Genomic DNA, 26034 nt, shown 5'->3' on the forward strand with positions numbered 1-26034 from the left:
TTATCATGAATTGGATTACCATTTTCTCGTTTAATTGTTATCTCGAGGAGGTTTCCAAGTGTTTAATATTAAATTACCCCTATTGAGTAGGAAGAAAAAGAGGGGCTTTTTTTTAGACCTATACAACGATCCCCTTTAGTGTTTTTGATTTGCAAATATCTCCTTGATATAATTTCTTTCTTGTCAAGAAAAAGTGACTTTGAAAACCATCAACAATATCAGAAAAGAAAAGCTCAATACCTATTGTATTATTAAAGATAATTTATATAAATATATATATTTACAAAACAATAAAAAAAGGACAAGTTTAATCGAATATACACAGTTTATGTTTGTTGAGCAGTGGGATCTCTTAAGCTCAGAACACTCCGAACATCAGCAGTAAAACGAAGAGCATCTAATAAAGGTAGCAAGTCTAGTAAGCAATCATCTTTTGGGTTTGAAATCCAGGTAGGTATTGGGATTGCGTTTTCTACCATACTTTGTCAGTGTTTTATACGCAGTAACAATGCTTAAATACCTTGACATAATTCATATGCCGCAGGACTATTGTCAATTAAACATACTTTAGCCAGATCAGATTCAGCTATTGAAATATCCTTGAGATAGTTACCGTCTTGAAATATACAAGACTAGGATGTATAAGCATCTTTCTTGTTCTATTTTATACTTGCCTGTCTGAAATAGCGCTGACTGATCAGAGTCTGATCCTCGTCCAGCCAATCAATCACAGGGTCCGCATATTCTGACATTGATGCAGTAAATATGACTACTTTGTACCATTTGCTTATCTGCCCAAGATGAGTATAAAGATGTACATTATTGAATTGCTTACAGTAGAGAGAAAGAAATCAACATGCGGTCTTTTATACACTTGGTACAATATACTTTGTTTATCACTCGTCACCTCTATCGTCTTTTTCTTGATGGACGTACTGATATGGACAGTGTCTGTCGTTCCAAGCCTGACAGAATGAACAAGCGTTTCGTCCAGATCTAATACGAGTGTTTTGCCTTTGTAGTACTGTAGTCCTTTTTGAAGTGTAGTGTTCTTCTTTGTGGCTATTGACTTGTTTAATAAGAAAAGAGACTGAAGGTATTTTAGAAGAAAGGAAAAGAATTGGTATATTTGTTGAAAAAGTAGCGGGCTAGTATTGTTGTTGTTGGAGTTGTTCGAGTTATTGATACTACCAGTTACGGTAGCTTTAGGCATTATGTAAAGGTAAAGAGAAGAAAAGGGAAAAAGAACGAATACCAATTTACGAATTATTAACTGATTTTTGACTGTCTTTTTTTCTCTCTTTCGTCTTGCCTGTTATTTTCCCTCTGAAAAAGTTGCTAAGAGAGGATTCTTTGTATGTGTATTTGTTTGTTTATAAAGACAATAGCAATCCCTTTAAAACCACAAGGGTGTTTTTTCTTTTTGCTTGATTTTTCTACATAATCCTCGTTTTCTAGATTAGGTTACAAAATGACGAAGGACTTGCTTGACAAAATGACACAAACCAACCTGACTTCATTTTTTTAATGCTATTAAAAAACAAACCATCATGAACATCCCATGTGCTTTACTTTCATTTCTCTCGAGTATCAAACGCAAAATGAGAACACAAGAGGCTGAAAAAATATATTTACATTGTAAAATTGCAACCTTTTGTTGCTCTCATGTTGGCAAAAAAAAAAAAAAACTCAACAGAAATGAATAGATTATTGTAGGAATGTCATTTTCTCTTTCTCGGATTTGTCCAAGTCGAAAAGCAGCCAAGAAAACTCTTTTTATCTTTCTTGGTTGGTATTGCTTTGGCTTTAGAAAACTTGTGTACCAGACTCAAACACAAACCACAAGTATATAGTTTTAAATTAGCTTCAGTTGCAAAGCCTCTTTTTATCGCTTTATGCAAAAAAAAAAAAAAAAAAAAAAAAACTTGTGTGATAATCAAATATTTCGGAAAAAGAAAACTAACCATGCGTCATTTGATAAATGCAATAACATTTCTTTTTAATTCAATACAACCTTGTGTTTTATTTAAACTGTTAGACAAGACTTGAAACAAACTTGTGTATGTGTTGTCAAAAGACCAAGAACCAAAGTCCAAAAGCCTTCACCAGACACTTTAACACATGATACCATTTAGACATTTGATTTAAAGTTTGAGGTTTACCGTATTCAAGTCACAAAGTTTACAATGACATATCGGAATCGTTGAATGATATAATTATCAAGTAAGCAATCATTTTCAATCGACAACTGGTACCAGTCCATAAAGTATGTCTTTATGAAGCTTATAGACAATCCCTGTATCACAAATGAACAAGCTCATTGCGTTTTGTTAAAACGAACGATTAAACAAAAAAGTCTTTTGATCAACACTACGCTTTTTTTTATGACTAAAAAAGGAAATAATAGTAATGGTTAAAGTTTCGAGCAAATAAATAGTGTACACAAATACTCATTTCCCCTTTCTCTCTTTTTTCCTCCTTCTATTCATGTCTCCCTTTACACATCTTTTTGTCTCCAAAAGTCGTAAAGTAAACTTTGAATTATCACTGATTATAAGAGACTTGATGAATGTACCTCTTGTCAGCGGATATTATTATGTCAACTGGAAATTGAAAAACGCCTCATATACAACAGGAACAACAGCAAGGTAAATTCGAATTTACTCGGTGATTTCTTGAGCTAACAGTCGACAGAGTGCATATTCAAGATCACCAAGTGACATGGAATCACCCTATCAATACAATGATTCAACTTATTATCAATAAACAGCAAGTACTCGGCAGTTGTGAGCTCAAACTCGAAGTCTTTCAAAAAGGCGGCAAAGAGATCGGTTCACTAAGCATCAATTTATCAGAATACGCTGGATTGGGAGTAATGACAGAGCGTTATTTACTCGAAAACTGTAAATTTAATTCGACAATCAAGGTACATATTGGCTTTGTGGTAGATTCCATTTATTAAATTGCCCTTGTATCACAACATGCAAACCAATATTAGCTATCATTACGAATGAATACTAAACCCGATGCCATGTCTCAATTTCAAACGTAAGGAATACAGCCCATATGCTCACATACTCATTTCAGCATAGGCCTCCACTCTCGAGAAAGCAAATCTTTAAAGATATTCCTACACTGGTACATGAAAGAAAAGAATCAAGCAAGAAATCCCAGACACATACAACAAAATTAGCTCCACCTGCACCTTTAAATCTTCGAAAATCTCAATCCGTCATGTCATTAGTAAGTAAATAAGACATAGCAGGATTTTTTCTTATTAATTCTGGCTTTATTTAGCCAAGGTACTGTAAAATACAAAGTTCTTTAGAAGAACCTTCACCCATTGATGTAGTGGAAAATCTCTTTGCTGTCAAAGCATCATAGTTGTATTTGATTGGCCATGTAATAAAAGTCACAGTTCAAACTAATTTTTTTATGAGCTGCGTCGTTGCTGTCGTAGCATCGAATCTTTTTTTTTTTCTTTTCTTTTTCTTTTCAAACCATACACGAGAACAACCCATTTTTCTTTCTCTTTGTTTCTTGTAAATAATCCATAAGCAGCCAATTTGTATTAGGTACATAAAGAAAGACACGTTACAACAAAAAAATTCATTACTTTTAGGTTATAAGAGACATCATAAAAAGAAATTCTCAACATGGCTAGTGATGGTTCAGAAATGCCTATTCCAGTAGGTGGAGTACCTTCTGCTTATTCTGATCAATATGATCAATATGCATACGAATCAAATCCTCAAACCGAAAAAAGCCACGAAGATAAATTAAAAGAAAAAGCCAGAAAATGGCAACAATTACAAAACAAACGTTATGGCGAAAAGAGAAAGTTTGGTATGAATCGATGATGTTTAAAAAGAAACAAATAACCAACATACAATAATAGGTTTTATTGAACACGAAAAGGCTGAAATGCCTCCTGAACATCTTCGTAAAATCATCAAGGATCACGGTGATATGACAGCAAAGAAATTCAGACACGACAAGCGTATTTATCTTGGTGCACTTAAATACGTTCCTCATGCCGTTCTTAAATTGTTGGAAAACATGCCCATGCCTTGGGAACAAGTTAGAGAAGTTAATGTCTTGTATCACATTACAGGTGCCATTACTTTTGTAAATGAAATCCCCTGGGTTATTGAGCCAGTCTATATTGCTCAATGGGGTTCTATGTGGATCATGATGCGTAGAGAAAAACGTGATAGAAGACACTTTAAGCGTATGCGTTTCCCTCCTTTCGATGACGAAGAACCTCCTCTTGATTATGGTGATAATATTATGGATGTTGAACCTTTGGAAGCTATTCAAATGGAATTAGACGAAGACGAAGATAATGCTATTTTCGACTGGTTTTATGATAATAAGCCCTTAGTTGATACCAAATTTGTCAATGGTCCTACTTATCGTCAGTGGCGACTTGATTTGCCCATCATGTCTACCTTGTATCGTATCGCCAATCAACTCCTGTCTGACCTTACTGACAAAAACTACTTTTATCTTTTTGATCTCAATTCTTTCTTTACTGCAAAGGCTTTGAGTATGGCCATTCCCGGTGGCCCTAAATTTGAACCTTTGTACCGTGATATGGATACTGCTGACGACGATTGGAACGAATTTAACGACATTAACAAAATCATTATCCGTCAACCCGTTCGTACTGAATACAAGATTGCTTTCCCCTTCTTGTATAATTCTCTTCCTCGCAGTGTGAAGGTTGCCTGGTATCATTACCCTGCCGTCGTGTATGTCAAGACTGAAGATCCTGATCTTCCTGCTTATTATTTTGATCCCATCATCAACCCCATTTCTTCTCGCACTGTTGACTCTGCAGGAACAAAGCATGAAGATGAAATCTTTGGTGATGCTGAGGAAGACACCGAATTTACACTCCCTACTCATGTTGTCCCCTTCTTGGAAGAGACAGAACTTTATACTGAAAATACATCTAATGCCATTGCACTCTATTGGGCTCCTCATCCATTTGATAAGCGATCTGGTCGTACTCGTCGTGCTCAAGATGTACCTCTTGTCAAGAGTTGGTATTTGGAACATTGTCCTCCTGGCCAACCTGTCAAGGTTCGTGTGTCTTACCAGAAATTGCTTAAATGCTATGTCTTGAATGCTCTTCATCACCGCCCTCCCAAGGCCCTTAACAAAAAATACCTTTTCCGTAGTCTGAAGGCTACTAAATTCTTCCAAACAACACAAATTGACTGGGTCGAAGCAGGTCTTCAAGTCTGTCGACAAGGTTATAACATGCTCAACTTACTTATTCACAGAAAGAACCTTAATTATCTTCACCTTGATTACAACTTTAACTTGAAGCCTGTCAAGACATTGACAACTAAAGAAAGAAAGAAGTCTCGTTTTGGTAATGCCTTCCACTTGTGTAGAGAAATCTTGCGTCTCACAAAACTCATTGTCGATGCTCATGTTCAATACCGTCTTGGTAACGTTGATGCTTTCCAATTGGCTGATGGTCTTCAATATATCTTTGCTCACGTTGGTCAATTGACTGGTATGTATCGTTACAAGTACCGTTTGATGAGACAGATCCGTATGTGTAAGGATTTGAAGCACTTGATCTATTACCGTTTCAACACCGGCCCTGTTGGCAAAGGTCCTGGTGTGGGTATTTGGGCTCCTGGTTGGAGAGTCTGGCTTTTCTTTATGCGTGGTATTGTGCCTTTACTTGAACGTTGGTTAGGTAATTTGCTCGCTCGTCAATTCGAAGGTAGACACAGTAAGGGTATTGCCAAGACTGTCACAAAGCAACGTGTCGATTCTCATTATGATTTGGAATTAAGAGCTGCTGTTCTTCACGATATCATGGATGCTATGCCTGAAGGTATTAAGGGCAACAAGTCTCGTACAATTCTTCAGCATCTTTCTGAAGCCTGGAGAGCTTGGAAGGCTAACATTCCTTGGAAGGTGCCTGGTATGCCTGTTCCTATTGAAAACATGATTTTGCGTTATATCAAGGCTAAGGCTGATTGGTGGACAAGTGTTGCTCACTATAACCGTGAACGTATCAGAAGAGGTGCTACTGTCGACAAGACTATCTGTCGTAAGAACTTGGGTCGTTTGACCCGTCTCTGGCTTAAGGCAGAACAGGAGCGTCAACACAACTATCTCAAGGATGGTCCTTATATTACTGCTGAAGAAGCTGTTGCTATCTACACCTCCACTGTTCACTGGCTTGAAAGCAGAAAGTTCTCACCTATTCCCTTCCCTCCTCTTTCTTACAAGCACGATACAAAGCTTCTTATTCTTGCACTTGAACGTCTTCGTGAAGCTTATTCAGTCCAAGGTCGTTTGAATCAAAGTCAAAGAGAAGAATTGGGTCTTATTGAACAAGCCTATGATAATCCTCATGAAGCACTTTCTCGTATCAAGCGTCTCTTATTGACTCAGCGTGCATTCAAGGAAGTTGGTATTGAATTCATGGATCTCTACTCTCACTTAATTCCTGTCTATGACATTGAACCTCTTGAAAAAATCACTGATGCTTATCTTGATCAATACCTTTGGTACGAAGCCGACAAGCGTCATCTTTTCCCTGCATGGATTAAGCCCTCTGACTCTGAACCCCCACCATTGTTGGTCTACAAGTGGTGTCAAGGTATCAACAACTTGACAGATGTCTGGGATACCACAGAAGGTCAATGTAATGTTATGATGGAGACTTCTTTCAGTCGTGTCTATGAAAAGATTGATTTGACTCTCTTGGGTCGTCTCTTGCGTCTTATTCTCGATCACAACTTGGCTGATTATGCTACTGCCAAGAACAACGTTGTATTGAGCTACAAGGATATGAACCATGTCAATGCTTTTGGTCTGATCCGTGGTCTTCAATTTGCCTCGTTCATCTTCCAATACTATGGTCTTGTTTTGGATCTTTTGGTTTTGGGTCTTCATCGTGCCAGTGAAATGGCTGGTCCTCCTCAATTGCCCAACGATTTCTTGCAATACCGTGATGTGGATACCGAGACGCGTCATCCCATTCGCTTGTATTCTCGTTACATTGACAAGATTCATATCTTCTTCCGTTTCTCTGCAGATGATGCCCGTGATCTCATTCAACGTTACTTGACGGAACATCCCGATCCCAACTTTGAAAACATTGTTGGCTACAATAACAAGAAATGCTGGCCCCGAGATTGTCGTATGCGTCTCATGAAGCATGATGTCAACTTAGGTCGTGCTGTCTTTTGGGATATCAAGAACCGTCTTCCTCGTTCTTTGACCACCATTGAATGGGATACTAGTTTTGTCAGTGTCTATTCCAAGGACAATCCAAACTTGCTTTTCAGTATGTGTGGTTTCGAGGTCCGTATCTTGCCCAAGATCAGAAGTATGAACGAGGAATTCACTCTCAAGGATGGTGTTTGGAACTTGGTAAATGAACAAACCAAAGAAAGAACTGCCCAAGCCTACTTGCGTGTTGACCAAGAATCTATGGACCGCTTCCACAATCGTATTCGTCAAATCTTGATGGCCTCAGGTTCTACTACCTTCAGTAAGATTGCCAACAAGTGGAATACTGCTTTGATCGGTTTGATGACATACTACCGTGAAGCTGTTGTTCATACCCGTGAATTGCTTGATTTGCTTGTCAAGTGTGAAAACAAGATCCAGACTCGTGTCAAGATTGGTCTTAACTCCAAAATGCCTTCTCGTTTCCCTCCTGTTGTGTTCATGACACCCAAAGAACTTGGTGGTCTCGGTATGCTTTCTATGGGTCATATCCTTATCCCTCAATCTGATTTGCGTTGGTCCAAGCAAACCGAAACAGGCATCACTCACTTCCGTTCAGGTATGAGTCATGATGAGGACGCGCTTATTCCCAACTTGTATCGTTACATTCAATCTTGGGAATCTGAATTTGTTGATTCTCAGCGTGTTTGGGCTGAATATGCCTTGAAGCGTCAAGAAGCTAATGCTCAAAACAGAAGATTGACCTTGGAAGACTTGGAAGACTCTTGGGATCGTGGTATTCCTCGTATTAACACCCTATTCCAAAAGGACAGACACACTCTGGCTTATGACAAGGGCTGGCGTGTACGTACTGATTTCAAGCAATACCAAGTCTTAAAGAACAACCCATTCTACTGGACTAGTCAAAGACATGATGGTAAACTCTGGAATTTGAACAACTACCGTACCGATATGATTCAAGCACTTGGTGGTGTTGAAGCTATTCTTGAGCACACCTTGTTTAAGGCAACTGCTTTTACCTCTTGGGAAGGTCTGTTCTGGGAACGTTCATGTTTCTCAGCTGATACAAAGCTGTTGATGCACAATCTTAGCGTCAAGACTGTTGCAGAACTGAAGGTTGGTGATGTCTTGATGGGCGATGATTCCACTCCAAGAAACGTCTTGAAGGTCTCCGAAGGTTTCTCTCCTTTGTACAGAATTAAGTCAGGCAACACTGAAGATTTGATCGTTACAAGCAACCACATTCTTTGCTTCCGATACAAGAAGACTGTACGAATTGGTTGGAGTGAACAAAAGCAATCCTACATTGTCCGTTGGTTGAATAAGGAAGGTGAAGAAAGACAACGTAGCTTCTTCAACAAGTACTCTCAAGAAGAAGCTATCAAATTCTATGAATCTTTGCTTGCTGATACTTCTCTTCCCAAGAAGGGCGACATTGTAGAAATGACTGTTAAGCAATACAACGGTATGCTTTCATCAGCCAAATCTTGGATTCATATGTACAAGGAACCATTGGAACTCGAAGCAAAGGAAGTCTCAAGCGATCCCTATTTCATGGGTCTTTGGTTGGGCAATGACAATGAAGAGCCTGTTGCTGATTTCTTGCACAAACATGCTGAAGCATTGTCTTTGCGTGTGTCCATGACTGAAGGTACCCTTTCCTACAGTGTTGTAAACAAGAAGGATTCCGATGTCTCTCTTGTTGAGGCTTCTGATATGACTGCTCCTATGTTGTCTCCTTCTTTGTCTGTTGCTTCAACTTTGTCTGATTTTGCCACTCCTCCATCATCTCCCTTGTTGGATAGCTTTAGCTTAGACGCTACTGAGAGAAGTAACGATGGCTCTGTCTCTTTGGATGAACACTTGACGCCTTTGGCTCTTTCTAATGAATCTGAAAAGGAAAATGATGCTCTCGTCTTATCTGAAGCAGCTTCATTTGAAGAAGTTATTGATATTGAAGATTGGAATGATATCGACTATTTTGAAGACGTCCTTGATGGTTCTGTGTATAGCCAAAATGTATATACTGAAGTTGTGTATGAAGACCAAGATAAAGAAAAGACACGCTTTACTCAACAGTTGCTTATGGATAAGAATTTCTGCGAGAGCCTTGGCTCAGATAAATCTGCCAACGACAAGGTTCACAGATTAAAGATTGCTCTTGGAAAGCTGTCTGCTACTCCCACCGACCGCAAGCAAATTCCTAATGACTACAAGTATAATACTAGAGAAGTACGTTTGTTGGTCCTTGCTGGTCTCTTAGACACTGACGGACGCTATGATGTTGAAAACAGTAGCTACACTTTCACTCAAGCTGAAAAGTCACACAAAGACTTATTTGAGGATACTGTCTGGCTTGCTAGAAGTCTTGGTTTTACAGTTCACACTCAAAGAGACAAACAAACCAGTACTCTTCCTACCGGTAAGCCAGTCATTGAATGGTGTTTGACTGCTGCTATCTTTGGCGACTTGGAAGAAATTCCTTGTTTGCTTCTTCGTAAACAAGCTCCACAAAGAAAGATTTCACAAAATTACCGTGTGTCTGAAATCACATCAGTAGAGTTAGAAGCAGTTCAGAAATACTATGGCCCCATTGTCGATGGTAATCAACGTTTCTTCAGACATGATTATTTGGTTGTACACAATTCTGGTTTTGAAGCCAGTATGCAAGCCAAGAAGCTTACCAATGCCCAAAGATCAGGTTTGAACCAAATTCCTAACCGTCGTTTCACATTGTGGTTCTCAAACACGATCAATCGTGCTAATGTGTATGTGGGTTTCCAAGTCCAACTTGATTTGACCGGTATTTTCATGCACGGTAAGATTCCTACCCTCAAGATTTCTCTTATCCAAATTTTCCGTGCTCACTTGTGGCAAAAGATCCACGAAGCATTAACCATGGATTTTGCTCAAGTGTTTGATCGTGAATTGGAAGCGCTTCAAATCGAAACTGTTCAGAAAGAAACGATTCACCCTAGAAAGTCTTATAAGATGAATTCCTCTGCTTCTGATATCTTGTTGTTTGCTGCCTACAAATGGCCTGTGTCTCGTCCTTCACTCTTGAACGATCCCAAGGATGTGATGGATGGTCCTACTACCACCAAGTACTGGCTTGATATCCAATTGAGATGGGGTGACTTTGACTCGCACGATATCGAAAGATACACTCGTGCCAAGTTCTTGGATTACACGACAGATAACATGAGTATCTATCCTTCACCTACTGGTCTTATGGTCGGTATTGATTTGGCTTACAACTTGTACTCTGCTTATGGTAACTGGATCCCTGGTATGAAGCCTCTTGTTCAACAAGCTATGTCCAAAATCATGAAGGCCAATCCTGCTCTTTACGTACTTCGTGAACGTATCAGAAAGGCACTTCAATTGTACTCTTCTGAACCTACCGAACCTTACTTGTCTTCTACCAACTACGGTGAGTTGTTCAGTAACCAGATTATCTGGTTTGTCGATGATACGAATGTGTACCGTGTCACTATTCACAAGACGTTTGAAGGTAACTTGACTACCAAGCCTATTAACGGTGCTATCTTTATCTTCAACCCTCGTACGGGTCAATTGTTCTTGAAGATTATTCACACCTCTGTCTGGGCTGGTCAGAAGCGTTTGGGTCAATTGGCCAAGTGGAAGACTGCTGAAGAAGTAGCTGCTTTGATTCGTTCATTACCTGTGGAAGAACAACCCAAGCAGATTATTGTCACAAGAAAGGGTATGTTGGATCCTTTGGAAGTCCATTTACTTGATTTCCCCAACATTGTGATCAAGGGTTCTGAACTTCAATTGCCTTTCCAAGCCTGTCTTAAGGTTGAAAAGTTTGGTGATTTGATTCTTAAGGCTACTGAACCTCAAATGGTTTTGTTCAACTTGTACGATGACTGGCTCAAGAGCTTCTCTTCATACACTGCTTTCTCTCGTTTGGTGCTCATTTTGCGTGCTTTGCATGTCAACACTGAAAAGACAAAGTTGATCTTGCGTCCTGACAGAAGCACGATCACTGAACCTCATCATATCTGGCCTACACTGTCTGATGAAGAATGGGCAAAGGTTGAAGTTCAATTGAAGGACTTGATCTTGGCTGACTATGGTAAAAAGAACAATGTCAACGTTGCTTCCCTTACCCAATCCGAAATCAGAGATATTATTTTGGGTATGGAAATCCAAGCTCCCTCTTTACAACGTCAACAGATCGCAGAAATTGAAAAGCAAACCAAGGAACAATCTCAATTGACAGCTGTCACTACCAAGACACGTAACATTCACGGTGATGAAATGATTGTGACCACCACCAGTAATTATGAACAAGCAACTTTCTCTAGCAAGACTGAATGGCGTATTCGTGCCATCTCTGCTACCAACTTGCATTTGAGAACAAACCATATTTATGTTAACTCCGACGAGATCAAGGAAAACACGTACACTTATGTTATGCCCAAGAACGTCTTGAAGCGATTCATCACCATTTCCGATCTTCGTACTCAAATTGCTGGTTTCATGTATGGTGTCAGTCCTCCTGATGCTCCCAATGTCAAGGAAATTCGTTGTATTGTCATGCCTCCTCAATGGGGTACGCATCAAACTGTTCACTTGCCCAACACACTTCCTGAACATGAGTATTTGCAAGACATGGAACCTTTGGGTTGGATCCACACTCAGCCTCAAGAATTGATGAACATGTCTGCTCAAGATGTCACGACACATGCCAAGATATTGGCTGCCAACAGAAACTGGGATGGTGAAAAGACCATCACTCTCACTTGTTCTTTTACGCCTGGTTCTTGTTCATTGACTGCCTACAAATTGTCTCCTGCTGGTTTCGAATGGGGTAAGAACAATGTGGATCCTGGAAGTCAACCTCAAGGCTACTTGCCCACTCATGGTGAAAAGGTTCAAATCTTGTTGTCTGACCGATTCCTTGGTCACTTTATGGTACCTTCTGAAACTTGGAACTATAACTGTAAGTTTATTTTATTTTATTTTGTAATAGATTGACTCATTTTCTTCATGATTAGTTATGGGTGCTCAATTCAGTGCTAGCATGAACTATAGACTTGTATTGGATGTTCCTAAGGAATTCTACCATGAATCTCATCGTGCTGCCCACTTTATGAACTTTAGTAGTGAAACAGAAGTTGCAGCTGAAGCTGATATTGAAGATTCTTTTGCTTAAGAATAAAAAGTATATTATGTATCCATAAAAAAAAAACATTTGTTTAATGAGTATTTACAAAAAGAAAAATGATCCGCTTTCTACAGATGATACTATTTATGTCTTGTCAGGTCTAGCAACAACAGTTTCAAGCTTATCACCAAGCTTCACAAATGTATGACGCAGCACACGAGTATCCACAGAAAGCTTCTTGCTCAATTCTTGAACAATAAGAGGATTGGCATCAAAATGCATGGCCCAATATCTATCTATCTCAGTCAGCAATCTACACATCCAAATTTGTCAACTTGCCTTCCATCAGTGAAATATTCTTGGTGTCGCTTGATTCTATGGGGAATCTTCATGTCACCCCAGTTGTCAAAACCACGAACAACACCACCACGGTTAATGACTTGCTTTGCTGAAGACTTTAAAAGATCTTTCAAATTACTCTAATAATTTTTTTTTTGTAATTTAGTTGTGTGTATCCATCAATTCGAAATCATACCTCGACAATGTTGTGACGAGCTATGCAAACAAGTTCGTAGAAAGGCATTTTGTAAAGAAAGAAAGAAAAAAAAGGAACCTCTTTTGCCCCCGGGAAACCTTTTTTTTCCAAACGAAAAAATAGTCACGACATTTGAAATGCTGATTTCGGAGTGAAAATGCCAATAGCAGTTGACATTGCAATTCATCATAAACAGGAATCAATGATAGTTTAAATACGATGGACCTGTTCTTCTTCTTTCTATTTCTTTCGCTTTATTTTATCATGTATACTATACCATTTTTCTTCTTTTATCTCTTTACATATGCTGCATGTTCCCCTGTCTTATCAAGATTCTTTAATAGTATAGGTTGCACAAGATCAATCCACCAAGACCTTGATCCTATGCAAGCCTTTAATCCCAATTTAAACAACAGCATGATGTTTGGTAGGTTTATTGACTGTATTCTGTCTTTCTCACAAGTTGCGCATCTAAGGTTACATTTACAGCATGAAGAGCTCAGGTGTTGACATTGACTCTGATATTGAGATTAAAAATATAGCAACCGAATGGCTTCCGCTCAATGCAATGGCTTTATTGACTAGTATCTCATTTGACGAACCAACCGCAAGACTGGTGGTAAGTGGACGTATCAGTGCTCTCAATCGAGATAAATTGGCCATGGCAGCACGCGATATGACCTCAGTCAATCTTCATTTTGGCACATTTGCTTTTGACAAATCCAAGCATTCATGGTACAGTAGCTTTAAACATGGCAACAAGGGTATATCAGGCACTCTACAGAAACTGCAACTCATTCAACAATTTGGACGAGGCAGTCATCACCAAGAATTTCTGATGGAAATCACTCCATCACAAAAGGGAGAATATTTCAAGTATAGAGCAAGTGATCAAGGCCACCAAGATATTCGTTGGGATGGTAAATACAAGAATAAGTGTAGTATGGGACTCGTTTTTAATAACAGAGGCAAAGACTATCTGGACGAGCTTGTTGAAAGTACTATCTTGTTGTAAATAAACAAAATATTTTTGTGTTGTCTATTTCCATTTCAAGGTTTTATTGATATATGCTCTTTTTTTTTTTTTTTTTTTTACAACTATGCATACATATTTGTTATGAAAGTCAGAGCGTAGGTGCACTCGGCATAAAAAGGGTTGATAAATGCCTATGCAAACGATATCGCGAAGCGGCACTTAAATATAAAATGATTCAAGATGTGAACAATCAAATAAAGAAAAGGGGAACGATTGAGAAGCACTCAATACAGTTGCACAAATTAATTATAAGAGACTTCAACATGGGTCTCAAATAAACAAGGACCTAATTTGAATATGACAACATTCTCTTATTTAATTAACCATACCATTGTCAGCAATGTTTACCAGAGAACAGGCGAGAGAAAGGAAGGGGGGAGGGAGGCTAATTTTCTCATAATGACCAGTAAATAGGACAATCTCCGTTGTTGTTTCCTGCGCCTCCTTCTCCTTCAAACAACTGAGTTTCAATTATCATTTTGAATCTCTTTCTTTACTTTTTTTCTTCTTCTCTACACTATCAATAACAACAACAAAAAAAAAGCATTTATCTACACTATTTATATGTTCATTTAATTCCTAATCAATATCATGAATTCACAGACTAGAAAAAGAAACAGAAGTAAGAGCTGGGAAAAAGAATTTTACAAGAATGGCTATCCTTCAGAAGTGATTGTGATCTCTGATTCACCAACACCTACTCCTCCTCCTTCATTACCCAACACTTCATCTTCCTCATCAAGTAGTAATGAATATGGCTATACAACAAAGAAACAGGCATACTCATTCCAACAACTCGATCTCAAAAGACAGAAATATACCAACCATGATAATTTGATAAATCAAAGTAAGTAATACTTGTATAATATGTTATTGAACTAGGGGAATCATAGATATCATGGCCTTTCATTTATTTCCAAACCAAATGTATTTACCTCCATTACCGCCATTACCTCAACATAATAATAATACAAAACCTATTGCCAAAAACACATCAAAATTACTCTCTATAACTAATACTTCTTTATTACCAGCACCTGCACCAATAGCAGAGGTAATTGTCGCTTGTTTTTCGTTTTGTTTTTTTATATTAATCATACCCTGACAGCTACCTTGTGATGATCAGGACGGCCATTATATTGTTAGACCGAATGAGTCACTCACCAAACAATGTAAGTTTACTGTGTTTGTTGACGAAGTTTGGACTTAATGTGATAGATAAAATCATGAGGCTCTTGGGTCAGGGCACGTTTGGCAAAGTAGTGGAATGCTTTGACCGAGTACGCAGAACATTTTGTGCCATCAAGATCATTCGTGCTATTCCCAAATATAGAGATGCAAGTAAAATTGAAATTCGAGTCTTAAATACCTTGAAACAACATGACCCTTTGAACCTCAAGTAAGATATATATAGAGAGAGACTATATAACTCATTCTAATAGCAAATGCATTCATTTGATTGAATGGTTTGATCACCGAAATCATATCTGTATGGTGTTTGAACTTTTAGGGCAATCTGTGTTTGATTACCTCAAATCGAATCAATTCAAACCATTCCCTCAAAGCCAAATTCAACAACTCGCTAAACAATTGTTGACCAGTGTAGCGTTTATTCATGATCTCAAACTAGTACATACGGACCTAAAACCCGAGAATATCCTGCTGGTGAATTCAGAGCTCGACAAGACAGATATTCGTCTGATTGATTTCGGTTCTGCTACATTTGAAAAAGACTATCACTCAGCCGTGGTCTCTACGCGTCACTATCGTGCGCCTGAAATCATATTAGGCATAGGCTGGTCCTATCCATGTGACTTGTGGTCGATTGGCTGTATTTTGGTCGAGTTTTTTACGGGTGATGCGCTGTTTCAGACGCATGATAATCTAGAGCATTTGGCTATGATGTTCTGTGTATTAGGACACTTGCCAAAGCATTTGGTCTTAGCTGCTAGTAAAGAAGCCCAAAAGTTCTTTGACAAGAATACAAAGAAATTGCGATATTCTATCAACAAGATCACACGTCAAAGTAAACGGTATCCTAGTGGATTAAAACCACTTGATGTAAGTCAAAAGATTTCTCAGCGTATGTGTAACTTACCTCTTTATAGGAAATTATTCCTGCTACAAATCTTCATAATACTTACTTGTTAGATCTTTTAAAGAAGTTACTGGTCTATGAACCAAGTGAGCGTATTTCTGCCCGTGAAGCACTTCGACACCCCTTTTTTCAAGTTACTTTTTGATATAAAAATCCATGGCTATTTATTGGTGCAGATGTTTCAAACAGCCCTTAAATTCCGCCTTTTCATCACACAAACACACACACACATATATATATATATATATAAATTCCTATAAATATAGAATGTTTTTTTTTTACTTGTTATTGTGTGAGAGTGAGCTACGAGTGAGTGTGTGAGTGTGTGAGTGTGTGTGCGTGTGTTTGACTGTATATACTTGTCAAGTGTGTCTTTTATCATGAACGCACTTATTGCACTTCTTCACTTTTGCGAAGTCCATGGCCCCTGTGTTGTTTATTGTACACAAGCTATTCATAACACCACTAAATCATTGGAAGATATACATATACCCCCCCTCAAGACACAGCCTATACCTATTGCGCGACCTGTTCATCACCAACCTCAAGCATCGTCTATTACTTCTTGTTCTACTACACCTTCTTCCCTAAGAAAAAACTCCCTTTCTTCACTTACAACGACCTCAAATACAACCTCTAGTTGTGCTGCCTGTACAGCACAACTCCCACTTGTCAATACAGGTCAAGGCATCACAGAAGCTAAACGATTGGTCACATTGGATCAAGATGACCCTTCCATTCAATATATTGGTACTACCAAGTCACCTCAGCAGCCTCATCTCTATAAAGCAGTGCGTATGGCGTGTGTCCGTAGTTTGACGGCTGAGTTTTGTCAGGGTCGAGATGGTCCTGTCTTGTTTGGTGATGACGAAAATGGATATGTCATGAGCTACATGTTTAAATTGAGAGACTCACAAGCAAGAGGAGAAGCCAGGTTTTATTCATTGATCATGCTCATGACAGATAGAGTGTATTTGATCTCTTGTTGGCCATTTCTTGTCAGGTACAGTCTCCTGTTTGTCTATATATACAGCATCTAACATGATCCTTTCTAGTGCTTTTCGTTCAATGGCGTTGAATCTTCAAGAACGAGCGAATATGGTCTTTCAAAGAGAAAAAGAAGGCATGCGACATTCTGTTGCTAATAGTAATCGACGAACACCTATGTCATCTCAAGGTAAAAAAAAAAAAAAAAGACAGTGGTTGAATTTTATCTTATATATTGTGTAGATCAATTTTATCGAAGAAGGAGTCATACTGCACTTAGGTCATTAGTGGATTTGCTTGGGATTAAAGTAAGTTCCATACAAAGTAAGACTGCTTGATTCACCCTTCCCTCCTTTCCATGCAGGACATTTATGCTCAAATCCAAGCACAATTTAGCTATACGCTCAAGTTATCTTCAAGAAAAAGAATGGAGAAATTGACACAGGGTAGAAGAGAAAGTCCACTTTATGCAAAATTAGTAAGTCATTGTCTTTTGTATTCTATACTCACCTTTGATATTAGAAAGCAGAATATCAACAGAAAAAGCAAAATGCAACAACCTGATACAACGTCACAAATCTAATAGGCTTCTTTTTCACACACACGCACACGCATATATCATAGAATTCCCTTTTTTTCTTTCTTATTAAAATGCTAGTATTCACTATCTTACTTTATTGTGTTGGCTTGTTAGCTGCTGTTAATGCAATAGAACAGTCTGTAGAAGCTGCTGCTCATTTAACAAGAAGAATAGTAGCAGACTCAGGTATCATTGCAAATATGTGTCTGCATGCCTTTAACTGTGGTCTATATAGGCAGAGGACATATCTTGACATTGATGGACTCTTCAGTGTCTAATGAGTTGAGTGGGTTTCCATTTGGTATTATGGAATACTATAGTGTTGAATGCACAAAGGAGACAGGCAATTTATTGTTGTTCATGTCAGATCTACAGGTCTGCGCCTATATAGACAAAATTGTTTCGATAACTTATCGGTCTGTTTGTAGTTGAGTGCTCGAAATATGCACCAAAACCCTGATCAAATGGCATTCACAATCACTGCTTTAAAAGACTATAATGTCTATTATGGAAACCGTTCAACGCCTGTTCAACAACCTCGCTTTACATTATTTGGACATACTACTCGTATACCTGAATCTAAAGTAAGTAAGGCAGATAAGCACACTAAATTAAATGTCTGTCTATATAGTCTAAATTGGCTATGAATTGCTTTTTTCAAACACATCCGGAAGCAAGACTATGGTAAGTTATGCGTAGTAAATACTCGTCTACTCAATCATTTATGCAAGGAATTCTTTTCATGATTTTCGGTTTTATGAGTTCCATGTAGAGAAGATTTACTATATAGGTGGGTTTGGTGGTTTAAACTATATTGGCTGGATTCCTGTGGACCTATACAGAACAGCCTCATTGTCTCTTTTAAGACAATCTTGAAAAACACCGCTAAAACAAAACTCCCCCAAAAAGAAGCTTGCTTTTTTCGTGACTGAAATTCCCCTTGTTTTCCCGACTTTTTTTCGATTAAAAAACTCTTAAATTCTTTTTTTTTTGCTGGCCTTTTCTTTTCTTTTCTTCTTTTGTTTCCTAAACATGTTTAGACTTGCTGCTACCAAGACTCCTTTAGCAAACGTAATAAGCACTTGAATCATTTGATGTAAGCTTACATTTTATTAGATTGCTGCACGCAACGCTGCTGTGAAGACTGCCCGTCCTTTTGCCAACAGTTTCTATCGTTTCTACAGCACTGGTATGAAATATCACTATGCTTTAAAGTCTTTGATACTCATTGTTCTTTAGAAACTGAATACGATGTTGTTGTTATCGGTGGTGGTCCTGGTGGTTATCCCGCTGCTATTAAAGCTGCTCAACAAGGTCTTAAGGTAAGTGATGGTGGGAAAAAATTAGTTGGGATCTGACATGGACCCCATTAGACTGCCTGTATTGAAAAGCGTGGTTCCTTGGGTGGTACCTGTTTAAACGTTGGTTGTATTCCTTCCAAGGCCATGTTGAACAACTCTCACATCTATCATCAAACTCAACACGATCTCAAGAGCCGTGGTATTGAAGTCTCTGATGTCAAGCTTAACTTGGATAGCATGCACAAGGCTCGTCTTAAGGCTGTTGGTGGTTTGACCAAGGGCGTTGAATTCCTCTTCAAGAAGTACGGTGTTGACTATGTCAAAGGTACTGGTTCATTCAAGACAGCCAATGAAATTGCTGTTGCCGGTTTAGATGGTAAGGAATCTACCCTTAAGGCTAAGAATGTCATCATTGCCACTGGTTCCGAAGTCACTCCTATTCCCGGTATTGAAATCGATGAAAAGAAGATTGTTTCCTCTACTGGTGCTTTGGAATTAGAAAAAGTCCCTAAGAAGATGGTTGTCATTGGTGCTGGTGTCATTGGCCTTGAATTGGGTTCCGTTTGGTCTCGTCTCGGTGCTGAAGTCACTGTGGTTGAATACTTGGATGCCATTGGTGCTGGTATGGACCCTGAATTGGCCAAGAGCTTCCACAAGACATTGACAAAGCAAGGTCTCAAGTTCAAGATGAGCACCAAGGTCAATGGTGCTAAGGTAGAAGGTGATATTGTCAAGGTGGATGTTGAAGCTGCTAAGGGTGGCAAGGCTGAAACTGTAAGTAATTTTAGATGTTTGGCAACTTGTGAATTAACATATATTGATTATTAGCTTGAAGCTGATGCTGTCCTCGTCTCCATCGGTCGTCGTCCCTACACTGCTGGTCTCGGCTTAGAAAACGTTGGTGTTGAACTCGATAACCGTGGTCGTGTTGTCATTGATTCTGAATTCAAGACAAGCGTCCCTAACATTCGTTGTATTGGTGATGTTACTTTTGGCCCCATGTTGGCCCACAAGGCTGAAGATGAAGGTTTTGCCGTGTCTGAAATGATCGCTACTGGTCACGGTCACGTCAACTACGATGCTATTCCTTCTGTCATTTACACACACCCTGAAGTTGCTTGGGTAGGTAAGAACGAAACTCAATTGAAAGAAGAAGGTGTCAAGTACAAGACTGGTAGCTACCCCTTCGTTGCCAACTCCCGTGCTCGTACCAACGATGACACTGATGGTCTTGTCAAGGTCATTACTGATGCTGACACAGACCGTATCTTGGGTGTTCATATCATTGGTCCCAATGCCGGTGAAATGATTGCTGAAGGTGTCTTGGCTATGGAATACAATGCTTCTGCTGAAGATGTTGGTCGTACATGTCACGCTCACCCTACTCTGTCTGAAGCTTTCCGTGAAGCTTGTCTTATTGCTTCCTTTGGCAATGCCATTAACTTTTAATCGTCCCTTCCCTTTTTTTTATTTTGTGTACAATAAACATGATTAACATTCTAAAAAGTCTGCTGTCATTAAAGTCTCTAAAACGACTTCAGGATCCACTTTGAATTCGGGTATTTCTGTTGTGGAGCCTTCGTATTGCCATCTGTAGTAAAGATATCTGCATACAATCTCAAGAATGGCACCTCTGTTTACGACATTAGTAAAAGAGTATATTTATATTGACTTACTTTATATCGCGAAATGTGATTTCATTATCAAGCGATTCTCTAAATTGAACTATGGCTCATGAGTATCTTTGTATCGACTTTTTTCTTTTATTTTTTCTTACCAGGACCACACAACATATTCTTAATAGTACCAGAACGAATAGCAGCTTCACGGTGAATTACAAACTCAAAACCATCACTACTAATTAACTTGACATACTCGGATTCTGCTTTAGACATTCTGTATAAAGTTAAAAAAAAAGCGTAGTTTTTTTTTTTTATTTGCAATCCCTTCGGTATTCAAATGTGTCCTGTCTGAACCGTATCTGTGATTGATTCTCAGACTTTCATGCAAACGAAATTCAACATCACATACTGAAGCGTTGCTAGGCAACTAAAGACATGTTACAACTTGTTAACTCTTGCTCAAGTGAAATAATCTCTCCCTGCCTTTATTATTTACACGCATTGCCAGTTTATTTATTTTTTTCAACTTCTTTACTCTCGTCAACAAGTATTACGTTTTCGCCTTTACAGTATTGTTGCCTCTCACTTAGTTGATTACCTAGTTGGCGCTACTCTTCTATCAAAATAGCTCTGCTTTTATTGATTTTACATCAATTTGATAGAGAAAACTACATACTTGTTGTCAGTTAAAAAAGAAGAAAAGACTTGTTTCTTTTTTGCACTTGTATTTCAACAACACTTGAAGACAATCCCAAACATAGTGCACTGGTATGATGATCTCTTCTTATGCTCGCTTCAGGCCTTACCTGACTCTTGTGTGATCTTGCCCCTTGTGTTGGTATTGTATAAATCCAAGAGAGAATATAGGAATGTCTTCTATGTTGCATATGAGCAATCCTTGTGTTTATTGACACCCACTTTTGTTTCCTTGTGGGTGGACAAAGGGAAAGTAAAGATAGACATAGATGCTTGTATGGTTCTGTTTGTCCGTCTGGTCTTTGACTGGAATTTCTATCTATTCATGGCATCTTTCTTCTTTAGGAGAAAACAGCTATCGGACAGAGTGACGGCAGATGTAAGTCATAGCTCGCTTTTGCTACTGTTATAGTTCTGGCCTTACTTATTTGTGAGGTGTATGCGTCAATGCGGTAGTGAGAGATGTAGCTTATAGTCCATTCAACTCTTCATCAGCATAAACCCTTCGGATATCTAGGAAAGCGTTCTTTTACATAGACTAGGTTTAAGCCTGGTGGCAGTAGTGCTATTTGTTTGAGTAGTGTCTATTCTCGGTAAACTCTCTCTTTATAAGGGAGGCAGCTATCAGACAGAGAATGTGCACTATTTGCAGTACTCATCTATTCATGTATTTGAGTAGACTGTCTCTTATAAGAAGAAAGGCCTGTTCTTATAGAGCGAGTGCTATGTTGCTTTCTAGTGAATTAGTCTATTCAAGACTAGCTGCTTTGGAATCGGAGAATGTGATCACTCTTCAGTCTAGTAACTTCACAAGTATCAATCCTTGAATATTGAAAAAAAAAAAAAAAAAGACTTGAAAGACTATGAATGTTTATTTAGATTGACTATTCAACTAAATAAAGAAGTCTTTTTTGCGTAAAGAGACATTATAGTGAACATATAGAATTTCGATTTATGCTCTGATATAAGCTAAACATGAAAATGATTTTCAAGAGACTGTGTTAAAGTTTCCCTTTTCCCTTTTCTGAAATCTTTTAGATTAAACTTTTATGATCTTCAAAACTCGTTAGGTTGCATGTTTGACTGAGTTCATATGTCTAATGAGCATGACCTTAGAAACTCGCGATTATGTATCTAAAAGCAGATTGTCAGACTTGCTTTTAAATTCGGTTCATCAGGCTCACTAGATCCACCAGATTCACCAGATAAACAAATGCTTCAACAGCGAAAAAAGACAACAATTCATGCAAATTTTCATCTTTTTTTTAGATGAAGGTAGAGTAAAGCCTTTTTATGCACTTGTAAATACTCAAATACCTACAATCTATATTTACTAACATTTATGGTACCTTTGGAGTCGATTTGGACCAAAAAAAAGCGATTTGGAAAAAATGTTCATTTTGACCTCGGATCCAAAGAGTATTAGTTGTGAAATATTGAGCTTGGCAACTCCTTGAGCTTCTTTTTGACGCTACAAGACAAAAAATGAAGCTACCGAAAAGCTTAAATACCCAAAATGTGCGTCAGACGCTATAATTTTTGATGGATGTGTTTGCTTGCCAATTGTGCTATGAAATTAATGAGATATGAACGAAAACCCTTGAGGATATTTTTACCTATTTGCTCAATATTTCGACTGTAATCAGTAGAAAATAGGCCCATTTTAGTAGATGTTGACTAGTAAATGGTCTATCAATTTTGCACCATTCTATCTGCAATATAGCATCGAGCAAATTTGCTAGATACGTCTTTTTTATGTATATATCGGTTTTTGCACTTCTAGTTACAAAGGTGATGCTTATCAGAAAAAAGTGGGGTTTTGATGATCAAACCTACCTCTTTCAAGACATCAATTGTTTATCATGTTCGGAGCTCTTCCTCTTGACTTCAAAAGTGCCAAGTACTATGACATGATTTGCTCGCCTACATCTTGCATAACATGTGGTGTATAGTTGGGAAATTATTCAATGCCAAACATCTACTAAAATGGGCCTATTTTCTACTGATTACAGTGCACAATGAACTTTGATTGCAGTTTTGAAGCAAAGGCTCAAATTGACTCGCTTTTTTGATTTTAGTAGATTCGCTTTCTTTTCATCAGAGGTATCTAGAGACGGTCTTGTCTGATTTCGGTTGGATCAGACCTACATCAGGTCATTCCAAAAATTCCTGATCGAGTTTTTTTTTTTTTTTTTTTTTTTTTTTTCATCTTCACAGACATCCGTGGATCCCCCATAAGTCAAAAACATAAATTTCACAAAACTGTCAAACCAATGGTACCATTCGATTCCTGAGCTTGAAAGAACATGTTTTAAATGAAAAAACGGACTGCTTTGATAGTCTGGTTGTCGAGTAATGATGCATTAAAGAATAGTGCATTTAAGCAGTGCTTTAAGTGTGTTTGCTCTCGACGACATATAAAACCTGTTAGTAATCGATCTATAAGAGATAATATATGCTACTTGGAGAGCCAAAGAACATACAAATATAGAAATATAGGTAGTCTATTATGTAAAGGTAAGGCAAATGAACATAGGATATACAGAACAGCTTGGAGCGGGGTTTAAAACGAAATTATCTCTCATTCTTCATCCTGCATCCAAAAATCGAGCTTTTTTGTGTGGTGATCAGGAGACTGTGTACCATTTCTTCTTTCGCTGCCCCCAAAAATTTCCGTTCTGGGATGCCTTGATCAGAGAATTTCTATGGCCAGGCACCTCTCTGAATCTAGTCTCTGATGCACTTGCATCTTTCAATTTTTCTCGGATTCGGTCTCAAACCAACTGTCCTCTTTCAGTAGCCATGGTAACCTTGATCGGTCTCTCTGAAATCTGGAAGGCCCATTGGACCCATACCATGCAGAACCAACCACTCCATTATCTCTCTGTTCTCCATAGCACTCGCTATCAAATTATGCGTATAGCTGCTGAAAATGACCTTTCATCTTGAGAGGTCTTTTCTCGCAGTAGCTGCTCTTTTTTTTTCTTGATTTCTTTGTTTTTTGAAATTGTAGTACCCTTTTTGTTTCTTTTAATCCTCTTATAATAAATAATTGTCGAGCACCTCTTTTAGTGGGTCCCTCTCGAGACCACTAATACGTGCGGCAAAAATCATTAAAAAAAATCGAGCTTTTGCTGAGAACTGCATGAATACGCAGTTATTTTACTTTGGTGCAGTAACAAAAGCCGTATATATTTGCTTTCTGAGTCTATTGACTTACAAAAGACAGCAAATTTGCTGTCGAAATATTGAGCAAATAGGTAAAAATATCCTCAAGGGTTTTCGTTCATATCTCATTAATTTCATAGCACAATTGGCAAGCAAACACATCCATCAAAAATTATAGCGTCTGACGCACATTTTGGGTATTTAAGCTTTTCGGTAGCTTCATTTTTTGTCTTGTAGCGTCAAAAAGAAGCTCAAGGAGTTGCCAAGCTCAATATTTCACAACTAATACTCTTTGGATCCGAGGTCAAAATGAACATTTTTTCCAAATCGCTTTTTTTTGGTCCAAATCGACTCCAAAGGTACCATAAATGTTAGTAAATATAGATTGTAGGTATTTGAGTATTTACAAGTGCATAAAAAGGCTTTACTCTACCTTCATCTAAAAAAAAGATGAAAATTTGCATCAATACTGAAAATAGCGCAATTTCATTGTAAGAATGAGTTCTTTGCTAAAGGTTAAAGTTGTCATACTGATATATGTCAATAATTCTTTCAGCTAAATAGTTGGAAGTGATAAGAGAGCATTGAATATCTTTAAACCATTTGTTACCTATTCAGAAGCATCTTTTGATGGTTTTGTTCAAAAATACAGTACGACACATTTTGCATGATCTGTGAAACCAGTTATCAAACTAAGATACGAGAAAAAGTCATAAATTGAGCAAGCTCTCTTAAACTTTTAACTTTATAACTTTAGTTAACAAGATAGACTAATATCAATAGCATAATTTGGGGATGCAAAATAATCAACTATCCACTCGTCCCATAACTATAGTCAATTATTTACATCATATGTTTGTTTCTTTAACACACGTTAAACGACTTTTCTTTTTGTACTCATATTTAGTTGAATAGTTTAAAAAATCGTTCCATTTGTCCAAATGTATGTTACACCTGGAACGGCTTAAACTTTTTTGCAAGGTTTTTACCAGTGCTGCATATTTATGAATGAATCTCTAGGCTCCTTATCGTTTAGCCGTTCATGTGCTTTTATTGCGTACATCTGTAGAAAAAATGGTAACTTTTCTATTTTATTCTTTTTATACTGATGACGAGGGCACTTCTTCTCTCTATACTTGATTCGTTGCTGCCTATTTTGCTTTTTTTTCTATCAAGCACTATGCTATTGAAAATCCGGGGAAATAAGAAAGAAGCTAATCAATTGGAACCAACCAGAGTTTTGCCTTTGAGTTTTCATTAATTACCCCACGTTTAACTGGCTTTAAAATGTCGATATGGCGATTGTAGACACTTGAAGTTGTAATACAGGAATCTTTTACATGTTGCTTTTGTACGCTAAAGCAAATGTCATTCCTTTGATAACATAAAAACTGATTTCAGGCTTTGAAGGAATATACATTTATATACGTATGTATAGATCATTATGTAGTTATACAAAATTGCTGGATATTCAAGTTAAACAGGTGCTTTTTAATCAATTGGTCAAAACCCTTGATCAATAAAATTGACGCCTCACTGGATTTCTTTATATTTTATCCGAACTTGAGGCCCCGCGTTGCGTTTCCTGAGTTTTTGACTATATAAAAAGACCGAAGTAGATGAATTTTATTCAATTCTTTTTTC

General features: G+C 38.0%; 10 protein-coding genes across 10 annotated transcripts; 7 read left to right on the forward strand and 3 right to left on the reverse strand.

Moving 5' to 3' along the window:
- Positions 1–73: 73 nt before the first annotated feature.
- B0P05DRAFT_113395 (NLI interacting factor-like phosphatase-domain-containing protein) lies at positions 74–1467 on the reverse strand. Its single transcript, XM_051572969.1, has 5 exons — positions 836–1467; positions 675–791; positions 521–632; positions 285–472; positions 74–240 (listed from the first exon to the last, which is right to left on the reverse strand). Exons 1-4 carry the CDS (start codon positions 1211–1213, stop codon positions 327–329), a joined length of 753 nt encoding a protein of 250 aa, XP_051434628.1. The 5' UTR covers positions 1214–1467; the 3' UTR covers positions 74–240; positions 285–326.
- A 1011-nt stretch (positions 1468–2478) lies between these two features.
- On the forward strand, positions 2479–3428 carry B0P05DRAFT_542932 (uncharacterized protein). The gene is made up of 4 exons (XM_051578371.1): positions 2479–2926; positions 2999–3048; positions 3093–3243; positions 3298–3428. The coding sequence occupies exons 1-4, from the start codon at positions 2744–2746 to the stop codon at positions 3382–3384; spliced, it is 471 nt and encodes a 156-aa protein (XP_051434629.1). The 5' UTR covers positions 2479–2743; the 3' UTR covers positions 3385–3428.
- Positions 3429–3656: 228 nt separating this feature from the next.
- B0P05DRAFT_587437 (pre-mRNA-processing-splicing factor 8) lies at positions 3657–12415 on the forward strand (the record flags this gene model as incomplete). The annotated part of the gene is made up of 3 exons (XM_051582590.1): positions 3657–3846; positions 3899–12202; positions 12258–12415. 3 exons carry the CDS (start codon positions 3657–3659, stop codon positions 12413–12415), a joined length of 8652 nt encoding a protein of 2883 aa, XP_051434630.1.
- Positions 12416–12429: 14 nt separating this feature from the next.
- B0P05DRAFT_542939 (30S ribosomal protein S6) lies at positions 12430–12951 on the reverse strand (the record flags this gene model as incomplete). The annotated part of the gene is made up of 3 exons (XM_051578372.1): positions 12430–12659; positions 12707–12846; positions 12903–12951. Coding segments are annotated over 3 exons (337 nt in total), but the record flags the coding sequence as incomplete, so codon positions are not given.
- Positions 12952–13096: 145 nt separating this feature from the next.
- Positions 13097–13996, forward strand: B0P05DRAFT_542940 (uncharacterized protein). Its single transcript, XM_051578373.1, has 2 exons — positions 13097–13329; positions 13379–13996. Exons 1-2 carry the CDS (start codon positions 13122–13124, stop codon positions 13915–13917), a joined length of 747 nt encoding a protein of 248 aa, XP_051434632.1. The 5' UTR covers positions 13097–13121; the 3' UTR covers positions 13918–13996.
- An 867-nt stretch (positions 13997–14863) lies between these two features.
- On the forward strand, positions 14864–16181 carry B0P05DRAFT_579480 (kinase-like domain-containing protein; the record flags this gene model as incomplete). The annotated part of the gene is made up of 5 exons (XM_051581930.1): positions 14864–14992; positions 15047–15110; positions 15157–15337; positions 15381–15999; positions 16047–16181. The coding sequence occupies 5 exons, from the start codon at positions 14864–14866 to the stop codon at positions 16179–16181; spliced, it is 1128 nt and encodes a 375-aa protein (XP_051434633.1).
- Positions 16182–16257: 76 nt separating this feature from the next.
- B0P05DRAFT_542946 (vesicle coat protein) lies at positions 16258–17659 on the forward strand. The gene is made up of 5 exons (XM_051578374.1): positions 16258–17039; positions 17092–17213; positions 17267–17331; positions 17388–17501; positions 17546–17659. Exons 1-5 carry the CDS (start codon positions 16417–16419, stop codon positions 17585–17587), a joined length of 966 nt encoding a protein of 321 aa, XP_051434634.1. The 5' UTR covers positions 16258–16416; the 3' UTR covers positions 17588–17659.
- On the forward strand, positions 17660–18587 carry B0P05DRAFT_542951 (uncharacterized protein). The gene is made up of 3 exons (XM_051578375.1): positions 17660–17789; positions 17839–17978; positions 18032–18587. Exons 1-3 carry the CDS (start codon positions 17675–17677, stop codon positions 18248–18250), a joined length of 474 nt encoding a protein of 157 aa, XP_051434635.1. The 5' UTR covers positions 17660–17674; the 3' UTR covers positions 18251–18587.
- On the forward strand, positions 18556–20406 carry B0P05DRAFT_542956 (dihydrolipoyl dehydrogenase). Its single transcript, XM_051578376.1, has 5 exons — positions 18556–18674; positions 18720–18792; positions 18843–18925; positions 18977–19678; positions 19733–20406. Exons 1-5 carry the CDS (start codon positions 18636–18638, stop codon positions 20351–20353), a joined length of 1518 nt encoding a protein of 505 aa, XP_051434636.1. The 5' UTR covers positions 18556–18635; the 3' UTR covers positions 20354–20406.
- Positions 20396–20812, reverse strand: B0P05DRAFT_510662 (BTB/POZ protein; the record flags this gene model as incomplete). Its single annotated transcript, XM_051575601.1, has 3 exons — positions 20682–20812; positions 20581–20629; positions 20396–20537 (listed from the first exon to the last, which is right to left on the reverse strand). Exons 1-3 carry the CDS (start codon positions 20797–20799, stop codon positions 20396–20398), a joined length of 309 nt encoding a protein of 102 aa, XP_051434637.1. The 5' UTR covers positions 20800–20812.
- Between the last annotated feature and the right edge of the window lie 5222 nt (positions 20813–26034).

Source organism: Gilbertella persicaria, assembly GCF_025201335.1.
Source record: "Gilbertella persicaria strain CBS 190.32 chromosome Unknown B0P05scaffold_21, whole genome shotgun sequence".
Lineage (NCBI taxonomy): Eukaryota > Fungi > Mucoromycota > Mucoromycetes > Mucorales > Choanephoraceae > Gilbertella > Gilbertella persicaria.